The following is a 21,879-nucleotide window of genomic DNA, read 5'->3' on the forward strand; positions in this document are numbered from 1 at the left end:
AGTCTCTTATCCAACTGCTTCTAATTCACTACATCCAGAATTTCCCAAATGCTTCTCTCCTGAATTTGACCTGCTAAAAACCATGGTTAGAAAAAAAAAATTTAGTGTATTTTGTATGCATGACCTGAACAGTTTATGGCTTCTAATGATTATTTGTTATTCAAAACTTATCTTCTTACTTGTCCACATGTAATTTGGTTTTGTTCAAAATTGCTGCTAAATTCATAAAAATCCTGGAACATTTATAGTGAAACCTCAAAATCCTTAACAACATAAGTGATCTTGTGGCTACCATATTTGGGCATAGTTCAGTATTTTACAAGCACTATCTACCTTAATTTTCAATAATCCTACAAAGTAGATATTATCATCCCCAATTTGCAGAAGCTGAGGCTCAGAATGGCCAACTAACATGTCCTGTATCACATAGCCGATAGGGTTCAAATCCAGAATGGTCTCTGAAGCCCATGTTTTGAACCATTATGCTGTACTGTAAAGAATATTAATATTATCTCAGGATGATCCACTGGATCAAAGCTAGGAGGGCTCTTGCAGATGATAAAACCCAAACACCTCATTGTACAGATAAGAAGTGGTTGGGATGAGAGAGGAAGCAACTTTTCCATTTATGGAGTGGGTATGGAATAGGTGAGTGATTGCTTATTTGGCATCCATTCTCCTGTGTCCCTCTTCCTAAGGGAATGCTGCTTTTGTTTAGGTCTTCTCTATGTGACCATGTATTTCAAGGGAAGCCGTCCCATCATCAGTCCTAGGGGATGAGTCATGGTTGGTCTAATCCATCATGATGATTTCATTCTCCCTGCACTGATTGTATATTAATATTTCCATCATTTGCTACTTGTGTCAGGTTTCTTTTTTTTTTTTTTTAGTTAGTTTATTTATTTATTTATTTATTTTGAGAGAGAGAAGAGAGCAGGGGAAGGGGGGAGAGAGAGAGAGAGAGAGAGAGAGAGAGAGAGAGAGAGAGAATCTTAAGCAGGTTCTGCAATGCCAGTACAGAGACTGACATGGGGCTCGAACTCAGGAACCGTGATCGTGACCTGAGCTGAAATCAAGAGTTGGATGCTGAACTGACTGAGCCACCCAGGTGCCCCATGTCAGGTGTCTTTCCATAAATGATCTCCTCTTCTCAGAACAAAATAACAAGGCAGGTGTTATCATATTCATTCATGGATGAGGAAACTGAGACTTAATAGCAGCTACGTCATTCAGTTGTTAATTGGTAGAGTCAGGATACAAGTCCAGAAATATATGGCTTCAAATTTATCATGCTTTGTGGTAGCTCTTTTCATACTGGAATAAATAGATTTATATTAGTCTCCAGAAGGATGTTCCCCTCTATGTGCCTGGTGGAGTTAGGTTCTGAGTCTGCAGAGTCCTGTACCTCCAGTGGAGGTTTGTCCAGTGGAGTCAGATGGTCCCTCCAGCTGATATCTCAGTCTGATGGTCCTCTGAAATGGCAACAGCCTAGAGGTGTTCATGTGATCAAGCAGGTTCAGATCATTCCATATGGCTGGCTTTGGGGACATGACTGAGAGGCTCCTTTTGCCTTGTCTGATGTCTTTTTTGTCAACTTTGAATCACTTGGAAGTTTTGGCATGAGTTAACCACGGTCACAGCAAATGGTAGAAAACACCAAGTGAACTGCTGCTTTGCACAATTTAAGCAACTGGTTTTTTTCCTTTCTCGGCTGACTTAATTCAGCTACCAGTATCAGCCCAATTTTACTTCATTTAGAAAATGCCATGCAAACCTCTCCAAATAACGATAAAAATGCCTGCCTAACAGGGTTGTAGTGAGAACCAATGAATTAATGTCCCCAGTACAGCTTATGTCACATAGTAAAAAAACAGAACATGCTAGTTCCCTAGTTCCCCATTTTCCTCTTTGCTTCCTTTAAATCTTTGTTCTATGACTATCTTCTCAGTGAGATATAATATGAGGTTAAAAAGGAAGATATGACTCAGATTGGCACAGGGATTATAGGCAGGCTCTGGAGAAGCAAGATTTCAGCTGGGAATTTATAATGAGAAGGCATTAGCTGGTAAATGCCAGGCGTAAGACTTTTGGGGAAGGAGGATGTAATAGCATGTGCTGAGATGCCAAGACACAGAAGCCACTGGCGTATCTCTATCTCAAATGGCCACTGTGGTGGGGCTGTAATGAGCCAGGGGAAAGTGGCATGAGATGAGGCTGAAGCTGTAGGCAGGATCAAGTCCCACAGGGCACTGTAGGCCATGTTCTGCATTTCAGATTGTTCCCTAATTAACACGGGAAGCCAATGCAGGCTTCTAAGTTGAAGAGTGATCTGCCACATGGAGAATAAATTGGAGACAGGCAGACATGAAAACAGACAGCAGTTAGGAGGCTTTTGCAGTGGCCCAGATGAGGGATGATGGCTTGAACTAGAGCCATGACAGCAAAGATGGCAATAAACGGGCATACTTGAGACATATTTTATAGAAGGAAAAAATATGGCTTGTTGATGGATACGGAAGGTGAGATGTGGGAGGCATTAAGGATCCTTGGCAGTTTCTGGAACGGACAGAGGCGCCATTACCCAAGATGTGAAGCACAGGAGGAAAAGCAGATTTAGGAGAGAAGATCAAGGGTTCAGTTTTTGACAAGTTAAATGTGAGATGCCTGTAGGATATCCAAGTGGGGATGTCAAACGGGAAGGTAGACATATGGTTCTGGAGCTCAGAAGAGTCTGTGTAGAAATACAAATTTGGGAGTTGTTGACAAATAGAGGCTATATGAAGCCATTATTGTTGTTGGCTATAGTTTTTTTTTTTTTTTTTGGAAATGTCTGGCTGACCTTGTACTGATTTATTTGGCTTCTCTTTTAAATACCTGAACCCATGGTTCTTGTTATATCTTTTAGTCTCCTATCTTAATTATCCACTTTGATGGTTTCTTCCCCATTACATTGTAAAAGCAGAGCACTGCAATAGAAAGATGTAGATTCTGACTATTTGTTTGCCTTGGGGAAATCACTTAGGACCTTTGGGTATTAGTTTCCATCTGTAAAAGAAAGGTATTGGCTGTTTTCAGTTTAAAAAATCTATGATCCAGTAATGAAGAATTACTGGGTAAAGTGTGTCTATTTTTGTAAACCCACAAAGGATTCATCTTTGGACTATCGGGAAAATAGCTTTGATTGGATCTTGAAGGATAGTCTGAAGTCCACCTCGTGACCAGCAATTAACACTTAAACTGAACACTGTTTTGTTTTTTTTATGTTTTTTTTTGAGAGAGAGAGAGAGAGAGAATGGGGGAGGGACAGAGAGAGAGGGAGACACAGAATCTGAAACAGGCTCCAGGCTCTGAGCTGTCAGCACAGAGCCTGATGCAGGGCACGAACTCACGGACCGCGAGATGATGACCTGAGCCGAAGTCGGACGCTCAACCGACTGAGCCACCCAGACGCCCCTAAACCGAACATAGTTAATGAGAATCTCAGATACTATTGCTGTAATTTGAACAGCATTTCTTCTGCACTTAAGAATATTGCATATAGAAGAAAATGGAAATTCAGACATTTACTCATCAAAATAGCATCACATTTAAATATAAGACAAACTTGTGTTATTGCAAATTCCTATAGGAATGGGCACTCTTCAAGTGAAGGTAGGAGTCATTCAAATATCATGGTGAGTTCTAGTAGATGTGATGGTCTGGTTTGTACCACAAGACACATGTAACAGTGCATTTCGTCACATCCTTTAAAGTAAGGCTTTATGAAGCATCAACATTATCAGCACTTTTTCCCTTACCTCAGTGACAGCAAAGCTTCTCTTTCCACAGGGAACCACCTTGTACCATTTGTCATGCAGCACATCCATGAACCCATGAGACTTGTACTGACTGATTAGCTCGGATATATTGGAGGTCAGTGGAGAGTTGGGTGGAAGACCAATGCCATATCCTAGAAGAAAATATAATCTCAGATCAGCTTTTCGCCTGAGAGGTACCTAAGAGGTTGCCACCACAATTGTGTGATGTTGCCATCAGACCTGGTAACAAGGGTAGGGTAAGCTTTCACTATCTTTCCTTCAAAGGACTCAGAGATGTCCAAGGTATGATTACCTTGGATCTGCTGCCTTTCTGAGAAGGAGAGGAGTCTGGAAAGGAGAGGAATGGGCTGCACACTGTGTTCTAGCGGCACATTGTATTCCAAGGCCTTCTGCCCCTCCCTTCAAGGTAATTTTTTTTAATGTTTATTTATTTTTGAGAGAGAGAACAGGAGAGGGGCAAAGAGAGAGGGAGACACAGAATCCAAAGCAGGATCCAGGCTCTGAGGCTGTCAGCACAGAGCCTGACGTGGGGCTCGAACTCACAAACTGTGAGATCATGACCTGAGACGAAGTCAGACGTTTAACTGACTGAGCCACCCAGGCACCCCTACCCTTCAAGGTAATTTTGAGAAGCTATCTTTGAGGCCTTTACCAGGGCTAGGATTCCCTATCCACCTCTCCTAAACCCCTCCTCTGAACCTTGAACACACAAAATTGGATTAATTACTATCTCTTGTTTATGGCATTTTCTTATCATTGGTCACTTTTGTTAGTTTATTAATAATGAGACCATGTAAGCATAGAATATAGCATGAGCATTGAAACATCCACAAAAACATGTCAAAAAAAAAAAAAAAGAGAGAAAGAGAGAGAGTCTGGTAATACCAAGTGTTGGAGAAGATGTAGGTCAGTAAGATGTAGGTCACTTACATGTTGCTTCTGTGAATACAAACTGATATAACCATTTGGAAAATAGTTTGCTATTATTTTGTATAGTTAAACATTTACATGCTCTAACATGAGCAATTTTAAGTACATTCCTAAAGAGCTCCTCCACAACCACATGGGAATATGTACCAGAATGTTCCTAGAGGCACTGTATGTAATAGCAAAAACTGAAAACAACCCAAATGTTTTTTAAAAATATTTATTTATTTTTGAGACAGAGGCAGAGTGCTCAAGAGGGGGAGAGGAGCAGAGAGCCAGAGGGAGCCAGAGGATAGATGTGGGGCTCCAACTCACGAACAGTGAGATCATGACCTGAAGGGAAGTCAGACACCTAACCAACTGAGCCACTCAGGTGCCCCCCCAATTTTCTTTGACAAGAGAATGAGTAAATAAATTGTGGAATGTTTACACAATTGTAGTATTATACAGTGTGAAACATATAAACTAGAACTACATGGGATAATATGGATGATTTCTAGCAATAATGAATAAGAAAGATCAGTCCCAGAAGATTCCAGCATGATTCCATTGTGTAAATGTAAACACATTCACAACAAAAGTCTATTTTTAGGAATTCGTATGTATGTGGCAAAAGTATAGTTAGAAGAAAATCAAGGAAATGATAAGCCAAATATCCAGGACAGTGGTTATTTAAGGCAAGAGAGGCAGGGGGGAAGACTAAGGAGGAGCAAAAAGGTGGATGTAATGTGTTGTCAGAGTTTTAGTTATCAGCATGGACTCTGTATTCTCACTCTGTGCGGCTTTACTTCCCTTCCAAGCTATTAATTCACTGTTCTTTTCTTTGATGAACCATGTGAAAAAGCTAATTAACTACATTTTGTCTTTAACTATTGGACAGCATGGTCAAAAAAAGATGTTTTGCCCTCAGGATGATTGAGGAAGATAAATTAAAGGTACAGCTAGCTCTTTTTTCACCGATAAAGACTAAAATGCTGTCAAGAATTCAAAGATGCTTCATGAAAACAAACGCTCGCTATAATTATTCCATCTTACAATTTATTTCCAAGGACATTAGCTTTTGTTGTTGTTTTTTTATTGTGGATACACAAATCCTTTTTTAAAAAAATGAGGCTTGAGATACGTTTATAACCAATAAAAGACAAAAAAAAATAATGCAGAAAAAATTTGAGTTTTAAAGAGCTGTATGGTGTTTTTCCCCTGATAATTTTGTTTGTTCCCTAACAATGGCAAGTCAAGGAAATGATGACAATGTCAAGAGCATGATTAGAATTTTCCATCCAAAAAGCTATTTTGAGTGCCTACTTTGTGCCTAGTAGTTTTGGTTTGAAAAGCAAGACTGACAAGAAAAGACTTTAAATAGGCAGCCTGTTCTTCTGCTGATGTTATCATTAAATAACATTTTTTATAATAGGTAACTATAAGGAAGTAAGCAGTTTTCTTTAGAAACTTTTATTATAATGAATGCTATTGACAACTCAGTTGTACATTCACTCATTCAGCCCTTATTTACATGTCAGACACAATAACGGTCAAGTGTCTAATAACATTCAATGACTGACTGACTCATGCAATCATTCATTCATTCACTCATTCATTCACTGAACAAATATTTGAGTGAATAAGCACTGTGTTCAGTGGTCAGGATTCAGCAGTGAGCAAGGCAGATATAGTCCCTGCGGTCATTGAGTATGTACCTTAACAGGGAGATAGTTTTCACTGCACCATGTAATGATTATACCATTACAAGTGAGATAAATGCCATGAGAGAGAACTGGGGCATATACAACATATAGCAGGAGGAATTGGGACTGTCTGGTAGAAATGGCTTGATGGTCAGGGTAAGTAGGCCAGGTTTGCTGAATATTACTGTATTTTCCCTGAGGCAGTAATTTTCCATGACAATTTCTAATGTGAATTGAGAGATGACTATATACCATGTTCTCTAATAAACTTTTTACGTACCTTACCCCATTTTGCACTTCATGCACTAGATGAATACTGTAGACTATGGTATACAGTTCAGTTAAATCACTCTGGAATTTAATAACAAGAACTAGAACATATTAAGCCCTACTGTGTACCAGATAATATTCCATATGTGTCTAGCCCTTATATGAACTTACGGCACAATACGTATTACTTAGAGACTTAAAGATTGAGTAAGTAAACTGCCCGAGGTGACAGAGCTCATAGTTGTCAAAGCTAGCATTTGAAAGTAGGTCTGTTTGAGTCCAAAACCAATGCTCTTTCCATTGTGTCCAGGACAGCATGTGAGCAAGACAAGAGAATACATGGCTTATTTCCTCTTCAACACAGGCCCTATCACTACAGTCATATTGATGTCAACTCCCCAAACCAGGCAATTCAGTAAAAAAACACAATCATCTAAACTGGTGGTTTGTTTTTAGCAGACACAAGTATATATTATTCATAAGCAGATTTTGTTTATAAACTTTTCAATAAATTGTGTAAATATAGCATAAGCACAGCCCTAATAGGTATGTGATTGTACCTATATGAGGGAATTAATTAGCAAGGACACTCCCTGACTATATTGTTTCTCCTAAAAATCTTCTCAAAGCCAACAACCGCAACCTAGGTTAGTCTAATAATGGCAGAACTGTTTTCAGTTCTCATTTGATAAGCATTTGTTGCACACCTATTCATCTGTTCATTAATTCCACAAACGTGTTGAATGCTTATTCTGTGCCGGATATTCTGCCGAGGGCTGTGGAGACTTCCAAGTTAAGTCAGACACTAATTCTATCCTCATGAAGCTCATGGTGGTAAGGGGGAGAGGAGACAGACATGAATAAGTACATAATGTGGTAGAAAGTTATAGGACTTTTCTGGAAGACAAGGTAGATGATGCATAAATTCAACAAGGTAAAATATAAAAACCAGATGCAATGAGGAGGATGGATGAAACTCTATGGAGTTTAGAGGAATGCAATCTTGCTACCAGATGAGAAGGGTAAGAGGAGGCATCTTAGACTGATTCTTGATAGTGGCATTTGGGGTAGATGAAACAAAATACATGCTGTAAAATTTAAAAAGCTGAAATTAATACTTACGATGAATCTACATATTTTAAGAATAGTTTTTTGGCACTACAACAGAAGTATTAAAAACGCCTCGGGGAAAAAGCTATGTTGAATTTGCAGAGAGACATTTATAAAAAATTATTACATAGGAAATAATAAATATTAAATCACCCTATTCCATCATGTCAATTTGCAATTGACTGCTAAAAATAGATTACTGTCCTTTTTAATTTTCTATTTTAATATGTATATTGAATATTGGCATTTAAATGATTATTGGCATTAATAATAATTATGAACCAATTAAAACAAACTATGCATACAGAACAAAGGGAGAAATAGGAAAAAAGTTAGTGGTGATTAGAAGAGGTATTTGTTAAAAGACATAAAAATCCACTTTATTGGGGCGCCTGGGTGGCGCAGTCGGTTAAGCGTCCGACTTCGGCCAGGTCACGATCTCGCGGTCCGTGAGTTCGAGCCCCGCGTCGGGCTCTGGGCTGATGGCTCAGAGCCTGGAGCCTGTTTCCGATTCTGTGTCTCCCTCTCTTTCTGCCCCTCCCCCGTTCATGCTCTGTCTCTCTCTGTCCCAAAAATAAGTAAACGTTGAAAAAAAAAAATTTAAAAAAAAAATCCACTTTATTCAGAAACATAAAATAGTAAAACCTTGAAGGTTTCATTTCTGTCCTTTTTATCAGTTGCTTTTTCAAATTTGATTGTGTTCATTGGTCAAAGAATTCTGATTTTTAAATTGCTGACTCAACCTAGCAGCCTGAGTTGCTTTCATTATCATTAGAAACGTGGCTTTGCAATAAAGACGAGGTTGACTATTTTGTGGTTGATGGATGAAGCAAAATGGAATCCTTCAACCCTAAAGATGAAGGCATCAGGCACCCTGGAAATTGGATACAGCTTAATAGCCCAAGAGAACAATTTTCAGAACAGAATCCTGATCTTTTCCCCATGGATAAATCAGCTTTACTCAGCTAAGAGTAGTAGAAATATATTTTGGCTAGCAAATGTATTGTTAGAAATTCATAGACTAAAAGAATCTTCCTGAAATATAGTTGGGAAATAGATATTTTGAAAATGAGATCTTAGATAGGGTTAAAAAGACTTCAGGAAGAAAGGTTAATTCATTTTTTGCTGTCTGTCCTTGGAATACTGTATTTAGCTACGCTGGGGCAATGGCCATTGAGAACACATTGTAATAGCCCCAGGTATAAGGAAGACTTTAAAAATAGGTTTCTCTTACCCCCAGAACATCAAAGTGGACAGAGAAGTGTGTGGGAGAAGCTGAGATATGTGAAGGCTATCTACCCGGAATAATTTTATAGGGAATTGGTCTCAATCTATGAATTCAATATACCGGATGATAATAATTTATTGGGCACTATTTGCTTGTCCATGCTTTACCTGTATTATTTTACTTAACCTTCACAATAGCTCCACTCTAGATGTACTATTCATAAACCCATCATGCAGATGAGGAGCCTGGAGAACAGATGAAATGACCAGACCAACGGGGCACAGTAACAGCAGCTCTGTTCTAACCGAAGCGCTCAGACTCCGGCACTGTATTACGTATCAGCGGAAAGCAAGTAAAGGAACAAACTCAAAAACAGGCAAAGGTCTTTGGCAGAAAGGTCACAAATCATTACTGTGCAGTTCCATTACTCTTTCTTCTCATTTGACCTTTATTGTCAGCTAACTCCAATGCATAAATTTGGGACATGTATTCATTTATCTCAACACTTTCTTCTTTTCCAGAGCACCCTATATGTCTTTGTGTCCCTGATGTGTGGTATTTAATATGACGAAAGGCTTTCCACATGCTTCTGAATTGTTAATAGTTTTGGTTTGCTGTGCTGAGTCCTCAGGAAAAGGTTTCAAAATCAAAGTGAAGCCACTGGCTCACATTTGCCTCAGTTTTACCTTTTAAGCCTAAATAAATGCAGAATGGTGAAGCTGGGAGGGGGAATCAGTAGTCACAAGCAGTTGGTGTGATATCAATACTATATAAAGTGAAGGTACATTCAACATGAAGCAATCCAAGGACTGTTTTCCCTCTTAAGTTCTCAAAGCCATTAAGCACTTGGGAAAGTAGGTGCAGACTCTCAGGATCCTTTGATGAACTACATCAGTAAGTGAATTAAGTACTTATTTCAGATTTAACCTAATGAGTTACATCATAGGTAATACATCGTCTATTACATACCTGCTATAACACAGTTGATAGATACATATATATAAAACATTTCTGTAAGCTAAAAGGGTAAGAATTGGTCATAAATTGCTTTCATGACATTTTTATATAACTATAAGGTCTGATTAATTAATAAGTCCACATCTTTATAAGTTCAAGAAACATATATGTTCTTAAAGCATATAATATTTTTTAAAATTGCATTGAGAGAAATATCCCCTAAAAAGTTAGAAGATTAATTTTTTTTTTTAAAGCAGCAATCAAGACTTTTACTAGTATCTCGATCACACCATTTTTTGTAACTTATAAGTATCCTCCCTTTGTGTTTTACCAAGTTCTGTTTGTAAGCTGTGAACTTGTTGGCAGGGGCAGTACTGAATTAAATTTTCTGATTTGCACCTCATCCAGACTAAACCAGCAATGTTTTTTTTTTCCTTTTAAAATAAACCAACAATGATGATAATGTTTTCTATTCAAATCTGTAGTCTTTCTGTTCTCTTGCAGAGAGAGCTCTTCATGCGCCATTTTGTCCTCATCCCCTTTGAAAACAATGTGGTATGTGGAGATGATGGGAACTGTAAGACACTAAGTCTCAGGAGCACAGATGGAAATGTAAACAGGAAACCAGTGGGGAGTTAATTGTGTGGCATCTGGCACTGGGGTCTAGCAGAGGCAAAAAGCCATCTCACCACTGTCTTTTGACAAGATAGGGTTGCACCCTGAAGACAAAGGTGGAGAATGGAGTCCCTCATTCTTATGCCTGCTACAAATGATTCATTGTTAGTAGCTGCTAAAGGCAGAAGGGACCTCAATTACCCAGTGCATCTAGGACAGAAAAAAAAAATCTAACATCCCTTCCATATCCCCAGATGCCACAAAAAATGGGATTTTTTTCCATTGTTACGTCAAAATGGGTTTATATAATAAATGTTCTTTTGGTTTCTTGCTTTTCTTTTTCTTTTCTTTTTTTTCTTTTCTTTTCTTTTTTTTTCAGACTTTGCTATTTCAGATTGTAGTTTTAAGAGAAGACAACTACCACTAAATCTCTCTCTTCTTGAGTTCTATCCCTGGTTCAGGTGGAGGTCATTTTGCTTGGAGAAAAGATTGATTTCTCTTAGGAGAAGCTTGAAGAAACAGCATCAGCTCTTACATTCTCATTCATCACAAAAACAAAGACTGAAGTAAAAAATTTGCTGATACGTTTAGGGAAGACAGAAACCAATTGTGGCTGGGAAACTGGAATCAGAATAGTTTTGATACACTAGTTAACATATAGGAAAGAAGAGTTTTCTGGAAATAGGGCTTGTGTACCCCCATGGGACTGTTTCAAGTCAAAGTGTTTTCTGACAAGTGAGCATGGCTGTCTTGAGAGCCAGCATGTACTGTCAGAGAAGGGAAGCTGGGAATTGGGAGATGTGAAATTTGCTGGTTCAAACTATCAGCTCCATGTATCAACTGCTGTCCAGAGTGAAAGGAGAGACTGACAGAGCAATCCTTCTTTGGTTCTGAAGTTTGACTGATTCGTTGATCACGTTGGGAGCCAAAATTTGCTGCCAGTGGGGAGAAAGGCAAACCTGAGGTCCCAAACAAGGTTTTGTTTAGGACTCTTAAAGGTTCCTAAGGTATAGAAAGAGATTTCTTTTTCTATTGTTTTCCCAGCTAGTGGAAAAGCATGTGTTTAGGAACCAGGAGGTTTAGACGATTATTCCAGGATAATCATCTAATTGTGTGATTATGTAAAAATGATGTAATGTCCCTGGATTTTCTTGTGGATAAAACAAGTAGATTGGAGTAAATCAACACTGAGGTCCTTCCAGTTGTAGAATGCAATCATTCTAGTTTCGTGCCGGATTCATTAAAGGATTTGGTCATAAGAAAAAACAGGTTAAATGAAAATTGTTACACTGTCAGCTTGCCACCCCTCTCAGATAATCTGAAGCAACATCATTTGGGTAACAGCAATGTTTTTTGTTGTTGTTTTTTTAGTAATTGGGCGAATAAATTTTTGTGGGGTAGGTGAAAAATAAATTCCTAAGTTCAGCAACTTAATAGCTAAGTGCTTATGAGTTGAAAATGAAAACAAGGGAAGATGAATAGCATTTTGCCTCTGATGTCTGCGTTTCTGACTTGCGAGGTTGGCAAACTGAGCACATCCTGTGTTAAAGGGAATCGAGAGTGACTGGCTAATACCTTCTATAGCAAATGGCTTCCCCACTGTTAGAAGTTTGCAGTCAGCATCTATTGACACTTCATAATCCAGAAGGGCTTTGTCCATGATGAAGGCGTCTAGTTTCTCTGGATCATTCCTATATTTAAGACCAAGAGAAGAAAAGAGAAAAATGATTCATTAATGGACAGAAAAGTTGACAGCTGGTTTTTGTTTAGGGGACAGAAACCTGGACACAAAGGGCAGCCCAATCTAGGTAGCTGCTGACTCAGCCTGTTGACAACTCCCTGACCCGTAGAGAACAGAGCAGGGAAAACAGATACTCTTCTAAGACAGCATGACATCTTTCCAATGGTTTATCTACCATTTCCTTTTATTACTACTAAATCCAACAACAAAGCCAGAGCGACTCTGAATTAAAGGGAAAGGTTCATTTCTCTCTCTTTTTTAAATTAATTTATTTACTTTGAGAAAGAGAGAGAGCACAAGCAGGGGAGGGGAAGAGAGAGAAAGAGGGAGAAAGAATCCCTAGCAGGCTCTGCACTGTTAGCGTGGAGCCTTACACAGGACTCGAACTCATGAACCTTGAGACCATGAGCTGAGCCAAAACTAAGAGCTGGACTCTTAACTGACTGACCACCCAGGTGCCCCACGGTTCATTTCTCTTACATTAACTGAATGACTCCTTTGTGTGAGACATGGTATTTATTATTCTCTGCACCCTGTATCACTCATAATGACTCTGAAGTGGTTGGTATTATCCCATTCTAGCAGATGACAAGGCTCAGAGAGTCAAAGTACAGGTTGCATGCAGGTTGATCCAGGTTACATAGCTAGTAAGTGTTGGAACCAGTTGGTCTCATTAATCAATATATGGAAAATTTTATTTTTTTCTGTTATGATCACTATCATATTCTTCAGAGATCAGACATCATTTCATATTTAGGAATACATATTAAGGAAATACAAATATGAGATCTGGCACTCCTAGGGAAAAGATGGTTGAGGTCTCTTTAAAGCCCATGAGCTAGCATTCAATAAATAGGGAGGGGAAGCACAGGTAATAGATCTCAATGATCTGCTTTATTAATATACCTCCAGAGAATCACGTTTCACTCCCATCCTAGGAGGTGGTTCAGGCAAGAATCATTTAAGGTAGGTGTCCCTGGCCTGTATCAGTGAATCAGACGTGGACTGGGCTCAAGATGCCAACAGATGCCTTGTGCGTTCTTCATGTGTTCTCCCCATTTTTTGACTGTAGGCACAGAGATGGTGCAGAGGAAGAGGAAGATGTTTGAGCATTGGATGAGTTCCCATTTAGAAAGGAGGCAAGGAAGGAGGAGTTTCCAAAGTAACTATTTACAGTGTATGCAATGACTCTTGTTTTCAGCCACCTCAAATCGTTTTTGGAAAGTTATAGGACATACATCCATTTGAGAAAGGCTTTCCGACCCTCAGGGCTGTCCAACCATTTTAGCAAAGAGAACAACCCTTCTCTATTCCATCTGGGCTCAGTCATTCCTCTCTTAGAGCCAAAGATGAGTCTCTTGGAATTCGGTACAGTGGAGTGGCCTCAAACTCAGAATAGAACATGGCTAGGGCCCATCAAAAATCTAAAAGCAAAAGACACCCATAGACCCCTCTAAGATTCATCAGTGGGAAGGAAGTACATATTTACATGGACACAGAGTAAACAGATCAACTTCCCTTCTTTTTTTTTTTTCAATTTTTTTTCAACGTTTTTTATTCATTTTGGGACAGAGAGAGACAGAGCATGAACGGGGAGGGGCAGAGAGAGAGGGAGACACAGAATCGGAAACAGGCTCCAGGCTCCGAGCCATCAGCCCAGAGCCTGACGCGGGTCTCGAACTCACGGAGCGCGAGATCGTGACCTGGCTGAAGTCGGACGCTTAACCGACTGCGCCACCCAGGCGCCCCTCAACTTCCCTTCTTAATGCCAATGACCACTGCTTCCTCTTTTTGCTCTTCCAGGAAGTGAACAGCTTATTCAAAATGCATTCCCTTTTCCAGGGGTATTGGATTTAAGTCGCAATGAGGACTGTCTTTAACGTTAACCAAAATAAAAAAACATCTCTCAGCTCCACAGCTGTGGGAAGCTTCAGAAAGGGTTGAGGATGTGAACTGTCTCCTAGGAGCTGATGATGAGGAACCTTAATGGAATCTTGGCAATAAAATAAAAATCAAGCTGAAAGATGTTTCTCCAATAAAAGTTTTACTGCCACAGAAACAGAATGTACCTTGGGAGCTACACAGCAACAAGTTACCATTTACCAACACTCTGCAAATATTTGAGGTAGCAGTAACAATAGAAAAAAATTGGGGTTCAGTTTTTCTAACCAGTAATTGCTGAGGTCCAGTCTCAATGGTATCCTTAAATAATTACTCTTGATTTTGGACTGCAAAGTGGAGTTAGTTATGACAGGTGTCTATGGCACAGGAAGGCAAAAAGCAATTAGCTCACAGACTCCCATGGGGCCCTGAATCACTGTGAGGATGTGGCTGGGTGTGATCCAGGTATAAGCAGCTTCTAGACTGGCTGAATCATCCTTACAGTTGGCAGGGCCCCTGGTTGTTTTTCCCATTATAGAATCCTGCTGTCTTTTTGAGAGTTCACTTAATAATACCCACACCACAAAATAATACATACACGACAATAATACATATACTATAGGTGACTCTAGAGGTTGTGTTCTGCAGGTCAGGGCTCTGGGATATTGGGGCGGGGGCGGTAATACAAGGACTGTGGTTTCTTGGAGTCGTGGCCGAGAGCATACCCAGTGACTGGGCCAAAGGTGGAGAGAGAAGCCCAAAGATAAGGAGTCAGAGGGCATTAATGGTAAATTCTGCCTGTATAACAATTTCACCTACCTCCATCAGCGAACCACCTGGGGAGCTTATTCAAATGCAGTTTCTGAGATGGGATCTGACTGTCTGCATTTCTCACAAACTCCCAAGTGCTAACTGGAACATGGATGTTGCTGGAACATGGACTATTCTTTGAATATCAAGGACCTGCTTTTCTGTTATGGTTCCTAGACTGGCCTTCAGCAGTGATTGGATTCTAGGCACCTGGTTCTAATCCAGACTCTGCCACTTGCTAGTTAGATTGCCATGGACAAGTTGCTTCTTTAAGGTCTCAGTGTCTTCATCTGTGCCTGCTTTTCTTTTATTTATTTATTTATTTATTTATTTATTTATTTATTTATTTAACACCCAAATCAGTTAGCATATAGTGCAACAATGATTTGCTATATATAATCTATATATATAGATTATATTATATATAATTATATATATTATCTATATATAATATATATTATATATAGATTATTATATATATAGCTATATATAATCTATGAGTAGCTTAATGCCCCTTACCCATTTAGCCCATCCCCCACCCACCCCCTCCAGTAACCCTCTGTTTGTGCTCTATTTAACAGTCTCTTATGTTCTGTCCCCCTCCCTGTTTTTATATTATTTTTGCTTCCTTTATGTTCATCTGTTTTGTATCTTAAAGTCCTCATATGAGTGAAGTCATATGATATTTATCTTTCTCTGATTGACTAATTTCACTTAGCATAATACCCTCTAGTTCCATCCACGTAGTTGCAAATGTCAAGATTTTATCCTTTTTTTTTTTAATTTTTTAATGTATTTTTATTTATTTTTTGAAGGAGAGAGAGAGAGAGACAGAGCATGAGCAGGGGAGGAGCAGAGAGAGAGGGAGACACAGAATTAGGAGCAGGCTCTAGGCTCTATGCTGTCAGCAAAGAGCCCAACATGGGGCTCGAACCCACAAACTGTGAGATCATGACCTGAGCTGAAGTCAGATGCTCAACTGACTGAGCCACCCAGGCACCCCAAGATTTCATTCTTTTTGATCGCCAAGTAATACTCCATTGTATATATATATACCACATCTTCTTTATCCATTCATCCATTGATGGACCTTTGGTCTCTTTCCATACTTTGGATATTGTTGACAGTGCTGCTATAAACATTGGGGTGCATGTGCCCCTTCGAAACAGCACCTGTATCCCTTGGATAAATACCTAGTAGTGCAACTGTGGGGTCGTAGGGTAGTTCTATTTTTATTTTTTTGAGAAACCTCCATACTGTTTTCCAGAGTGGCTGTATCAGCGTGCATTCCCACCAGCAGTGCAAAAGAGATCCTCTTTCTCCACATTCTTGCAACATCTGTTGTTGCCTGAGTTGTTAATGTTAGCCATTTTGACAGGTGTGAGGTGGCATCTCATTGTGGTTTCGATTTGTATTTCTGTGATGATGAGTGATGTTGAGCATTTTTTCATGTGTCAGTTGTGTACCTGCTTTTCTAACGAGTTCATCTCTCCAGACTAGAGTGGAGACAACTCTGAGCACCAGGGCCTTCTCAGGTGAAGCTTCCAGAATAAATGAATAGCTTGAGTCAAGTGGACCTGGGGACTGCCACAGTAGTGGCTCATCTTGCTCTTTCACACTGCCAAAAGAGCCCAGTTTGTCAGATTACTATCTAGCTGGGAGCCACTGCCATCTCCCTGACATCTTACTCTCTCTCTCAGCCATGAATCTGCTTGAAGTACAGAAGAGTACTGAAGAAGGGCTGGAAGGCAAAGGAGCACTACACTCTGTGTTACAGATGGACTCTAACATTTTAGTGTTCTTGCAAAACTGATAGTGCCATTTCCTAGTGCTTACACACCCTACAGAATGTTATAAATCTGAGAACCCAAGGCTTCCTCTCTAGACTCTGTAAAAAGTCTGTAAGTAGCTTTAGGGGCCTGTCACCAGAATCCTTGAGAAACATAAAGCCCTTATGTCCCATGAAGCTATTTATTTATTTCTCTTATTTTTTTATGAAATTAATTTATTCTGGGGGGGAGAGAGAAAGAGAGAGAATGAGCAGGGGAGGGGCAGAGGATCTGAGGTGGGCTCTGCACTGACAGCAGAAAGCCTGATGTGGGGCTTGAACTCACAAACTCTAAGATCATGACCTGAGCTGAAGTCAGATGCTTAACTGACTGAGCCACCCAGATGCCCCTATTTCCCTTCTTCCTTAAAAGAGAATTTGAAGTGGCAAGTCCCTTCATCCATTGGGAGGATTACTGTGGTTCACCATAGATAAACCAGTTTCCCAGGCAGCACAATTTTAGGGGTTGGAGGCTGGAATGTATGTCATTGTCCTGAGACCATCAGGCACAAGGGAGATGGGACTGCTCACCCTCATGCTGTGGTGCCTATCAGGAGCCATTCATCCCCTTCTCCCAGGCAGACTACATGAGCGAATCCCTAACTGCATCATCCTCCTTTGCATTCAGCTTCGTTGAATTACAGGCTCTGATAATCTGCCATGGCAATGTGATTGCTCTTGATTGCTTCTCATAAATTCTGATGAGAAGAATGCAGGCATGGGAATCATTGCCTTTTATCTTATTTCCTTTCTACAGGAAATCTCTAAGATAAATTCCATTTCCTTATGGCCAAAGGAGACAGTCCATGGGCTTAGAGATTCACCGTGCAGGGAAGGGTTGCCTTGGGACACTTTATCCTCTGGCCACATTCCCTGACTGTTTGATCATTTCAGCACCATTGTTTCCTCGGTGATGTCAAGCCAACATTTACTTCCCCCACCATCTGCTACGCTAATGACCCCACTGGCACTTTGAGCAAAGCTACTGCCAACTGGGGACTATGCAGGTAACTAGTAATCTAGGTCACATAATTAAATGCACACTATTCCATACTGCCTTCTCAATCTCACACAGTGTGAGGCATTACTGAACACAAAGTGGGTATATTTAGCTGTCATTTTAAAAAGCCAACACATACTATATATATTGGTAGCTAAGACTTCTCTTTCAGTGAGAACTTTTTGAACCCAAGAGGTTGACACTCACTTCAAAAACTCCACTCCATCAGGGGTAGCTGGGACGTTGTACCTTCTCATATACTCATGCATCTCTGGGAAGCTTTGCCTCACATAATCTTCAGCACTGCTTTCCCGGACAGTTCCAAAGCGGAACCCTTGAGAGGGATGATGTAGCTATGAAGGAGGAAAAAAAAAAAAAAAGATATTTAATATAAATTATTCTTAGAATTGTTTTCAAAATTTTCTTCTTCCATCATTCTTTGGGACCTAATAGTGATTTAGAATTTTCCAAACACACATCGTCATTAACATGTACATAGAAATGTGCAGATACGTACCTGCTCTTTCATATCCTAGCTTTGACATAAGTAATTGTTCCAACTTCAGAAGCAACTATATGGAAACAACGGACATAAAACAATTTTTTACTTTATGTTGAGAACCTATCAAAATTCTTCAGACACTGTATAAACTGGCATGTGGAGTCAGCCTATTATAAATTGCATATCAGACAAAGGTATAAAGATAATAAATTAAAGGTTGTGCTCCTTGGTTAGAACTACACAAAGGCCAAGATGAAACCTTGCATCTTGAGGGGTGCCTGGGTGGCTCAGTTGGTTAAGCGTCTGACTTTGGCTCAGGTCAAGAGCTCACAGTTCGTGGGTTCAAGCCCTGCGTTGGGCTCCTTGCTGGCAGCTCAGAGCTCAGAGGATGCTTCGGATTCTGTGTCTCCCTCTCTCTCTGGCCATCTACTGCTCATGCTCTGTCTCTCTCTCAAAAATAAATAAATGTTAAAAAAAATTTTAACAACAACAACAACAAACCCTTGGATCTTGAGATTGAAATATGCCCGATCCAAAGCAGTGAATACATCTGTTTATCTGTTTTATGCTATATTTTAGGTTTGTTGAATTCATATTTGGTATAATTATGAAATTATCTCTTTCCTTTAGATAACTGTATTTTTCAGTGCTGAATCATGCTGTATACTTGCTCAAATGGAATGGGATGTGGGACAGTTAGGAGCCACAGAGGAGAAGGGGAGCAGGGGTAGACACACTATTAATAGTTCTCAGACTAATACAGTGCACAACCTTGCAGTGGGGAGAAGTAGCACCCTGGGAGCTCTGCAGAGGCTTTCTGTCACCAAGGATAATAAAGATACAGCATGTGCAACACTATTTTTCACGAAAGTTGTACAGAAGTATTAATGTAGCATCTAAATTTAAGATTATTTCCAATATAAGACTGAACTGGGATTGGGCCACGTTATAAAAATAGTTGAATATCCTGTAGTCAGCAGTATTTTAGAGATGATACTTCTCCACAACTGTTAAATTATAGTTCCCATACTTTGTGTTCTGCTTCATGTTAACATATTTGATATTATTGATTCTGACATGAAGTCCTGGGACAGGAATCCATGGTTGGGCTTCATGAAGTTTATAAAACTCCTGAAATTGTAGGCAGCATTTTATTTTATTTTTTTAATAATTTTTTAATGTTTATTTATTTTTGAGAAACAGAGAGACAAAGCACTAGCGGGCAAGGGGCAGAGAGAGAGGGAGACACAGAATCTGAAGCAGGATCTGGGCTCTGAGCTGTCAGCACAGAGCCCAACATGGGGCTCGAACCCACGAGCCGTGAGATCATGACCTGAGCCAAAGTTGATTGCTTTACTGACTGAACCACCCAGGTGCCCCAGGCAGCATTTTATTTAAATAGGTAATTTTCTTTGATGAAGAAAATAATACAGTTTCTTTTTTTTTTTTAAGTTTATTTTGAGAGAGCCAGAGAAAGAGAAAGAGAACACAAGCAGGGAAGGGGTAGAGAGAGAGAATACCAAGCAGGCTCCACATTGTCAGTACAGAGACCCACATGGGGCTTGAACTCATGAACCATGAGATCATGACTTGAGCAGAAATAAAGAGTTGGACAGTTAACCAACTGAGCCACCCAGGCACCCCTCTTTTTTTTTGTTTACAGTTTTATTTATTTTTTAATAAATTAGGCTTTCAGGTTGTCAATAATGCCAAAAGGTTAAGGACTCACTAAATATAGTAACAACTTATATTTAAGATGAATTAGTTTTGTAACATGATAAAAATCTAACAATATGGCAATAAAATAAATAATAAACAAATTACATGGCCATCCTTATAGGATATTATGCAATATATAATCATGTTTTAAAGCATATATATATATATATATTATTGGAGAGAGAGATCATGAGCTGGGAGAGGGGCAAAGGGAGAGATAGATATTGAGATCGAGATTAAGAAGGAAAGAGAAAGAGAGAAAGAGAGAGAGAGAGAGAGAGAGAGAGAGAGAGAGAGAATCTTAAGCAGGCTCCATGCTCACGGAGTTTGACATGGGGCTCAATCCAATGACCCTGGGATCATGAGCTGAGCCAAAACCAAGAGCTGGATGTTCAACCGACTGAATTGCCCTTGAACCACCCAGATGCCCTTGAAGCATATTTAATAAAACAATACAAATGCTCATATGACAAATGGAGAAAAAGCTTTTGTATGATATGATCAAATTAAATATCTATATAGTTACTTTAAATGTTGTGATCCTCAACATATATCATATATGTTACACACACACACATACACACAGACACACACAGACACACACACACTTTGGAAGAAAATGTATCAAGATACTAACAATGGTCGTCCCATTGCTGGTGAAATTACAGGGGTACTTATTTATTTATAGACTTACAGAAGTATGCCTCATGTCTATAACTAGAGAAAAGTTTATTTTATGATCAGTGAAACAAATTCCTCACTAATTTATTCAACATTTATTGAGGGCCTACTTTGTACGACTTTCAAAGTTATTGGGGCCACAGAGGTAGAAACCTGCAATCATTCCCACATAGGGGAATGTGGTGGTTTATGTTATATTTTGCAGATCCCACTGTTGAGTAGGTGATAAAGCATAAGGCATGTGTTTAATGTAACTGTCCATACACTAAACAAATTCGAATGTTCTCTGCCAGCATAACCTTAATGAGGCACCAACAATAATAACAGTAGCTAATATTTACTGAATATTTATTATGTGCCAAACATGTTTTACATGCATTATCTTGTTTATTCCTCATAGCAGCTTCATGAAGGGGGCACTATTATTACTTCCTTAAAAAAATTTTTTTTAACATTTATTCATTTTTTAGAGAGAGAGAGACAGTGGAGGAGGGGCAGAGAGAGGGAGACAATAGAATCTGAAGCCCAGTTCTCTGAGCTGTCAGCACAGAGCCTGACTCAGGACTCAAACTCACAAACCGTGAGATCATGACCTGTGCTGAAGTTGGATGCTTAACCAACTGAGCCACCAAGGCGCCCCTATTACTTCCTTTTTAAAGATCAGTGATATGAAGCTTAGAGAAGCAAAGTAACTGGCATAAGATCACACAGTTACAAGCAGAAGGGACTGAGTTAGAACCCAAGCCTGTCTGATTCCGAAGCCCATGCTTAACCGACTGAGCCACCCAGGCGCCCCCCCCTTTTTAAAATTTTTTTTAATATTTATTTATTTATTTTTGAGACAGAGAGAGACAGAGCATGAACAGGGAGGGTCAGAGAGAGAGGGAGACACAGAATCTGAAACAGGCTCCAGGCTCTGAGCTGTCAGCACAGAGCCCGACGCGGGGCTCGAACCCATGGACCGCGAGATCATGACCTGAGCCGAAGTCGGACGCTTAACTGACTGCCGAAACCCATGCTATTATTAACCTGCCTTGTGGCTCATGGCAGCAACTGGAGAGAAGATGCTTATTACAATAAACTCACTAGTCTTTTAAAATATTCTCA

The 21,879-nt window shown here is 39.6% G+C and overlaps 1 protein-coding gene across 2 annotated transcripts in view; it reads right to left on the minus strand.

Annotated features, from left to right (window-relative positions):
• The window catches only part of GRIN3A (glutamate ionotropic receptor NMDA type subunit 3A), a 294,454-nt gene that overhangs the window by 39,995 nt on the left and 232,580 nt on the right, over nt 1-21,879 (minus strand). For both annotated transcript variants that reach the window (XM_047067179.1, XM_047067173.1), the window contains exons 6-8: nt 18,078-18,223; nt 12,186-12,301; nt 3,798-3,949 (exon numbers count right to left, since the gene is read on the minus strand). In XM_047067179.1, coding sequence (XP_046923135.1) covers nt 3,798-3,949; nt 12,186-12,301; nt 18,078-18,223 — 414 coding nt within the window. The remainder of the gene's footprint in view (nt 1-3,797; nt 3,950-12,185; nt 12,302-18,077; nt 18,224-21,879) is intronic.

This window comes from Lynx rufus, unplaced genomic scaffold, assembly GCF_022079265.1.
Source record: "Lynx rufus isolate CCGP_SWC_20201006 ecotype Redwood Valley unplaced genomic scaffold, mLynRuf1.p SCAF_10, whole genome shotgun sequence".
In the NCBI taxonomy this organism is placed as follows: Eukaryota; Metazoa; Chordata; class Mammalia; order Carnivora; family Felidae; genus Lynx; species Lynx rufus.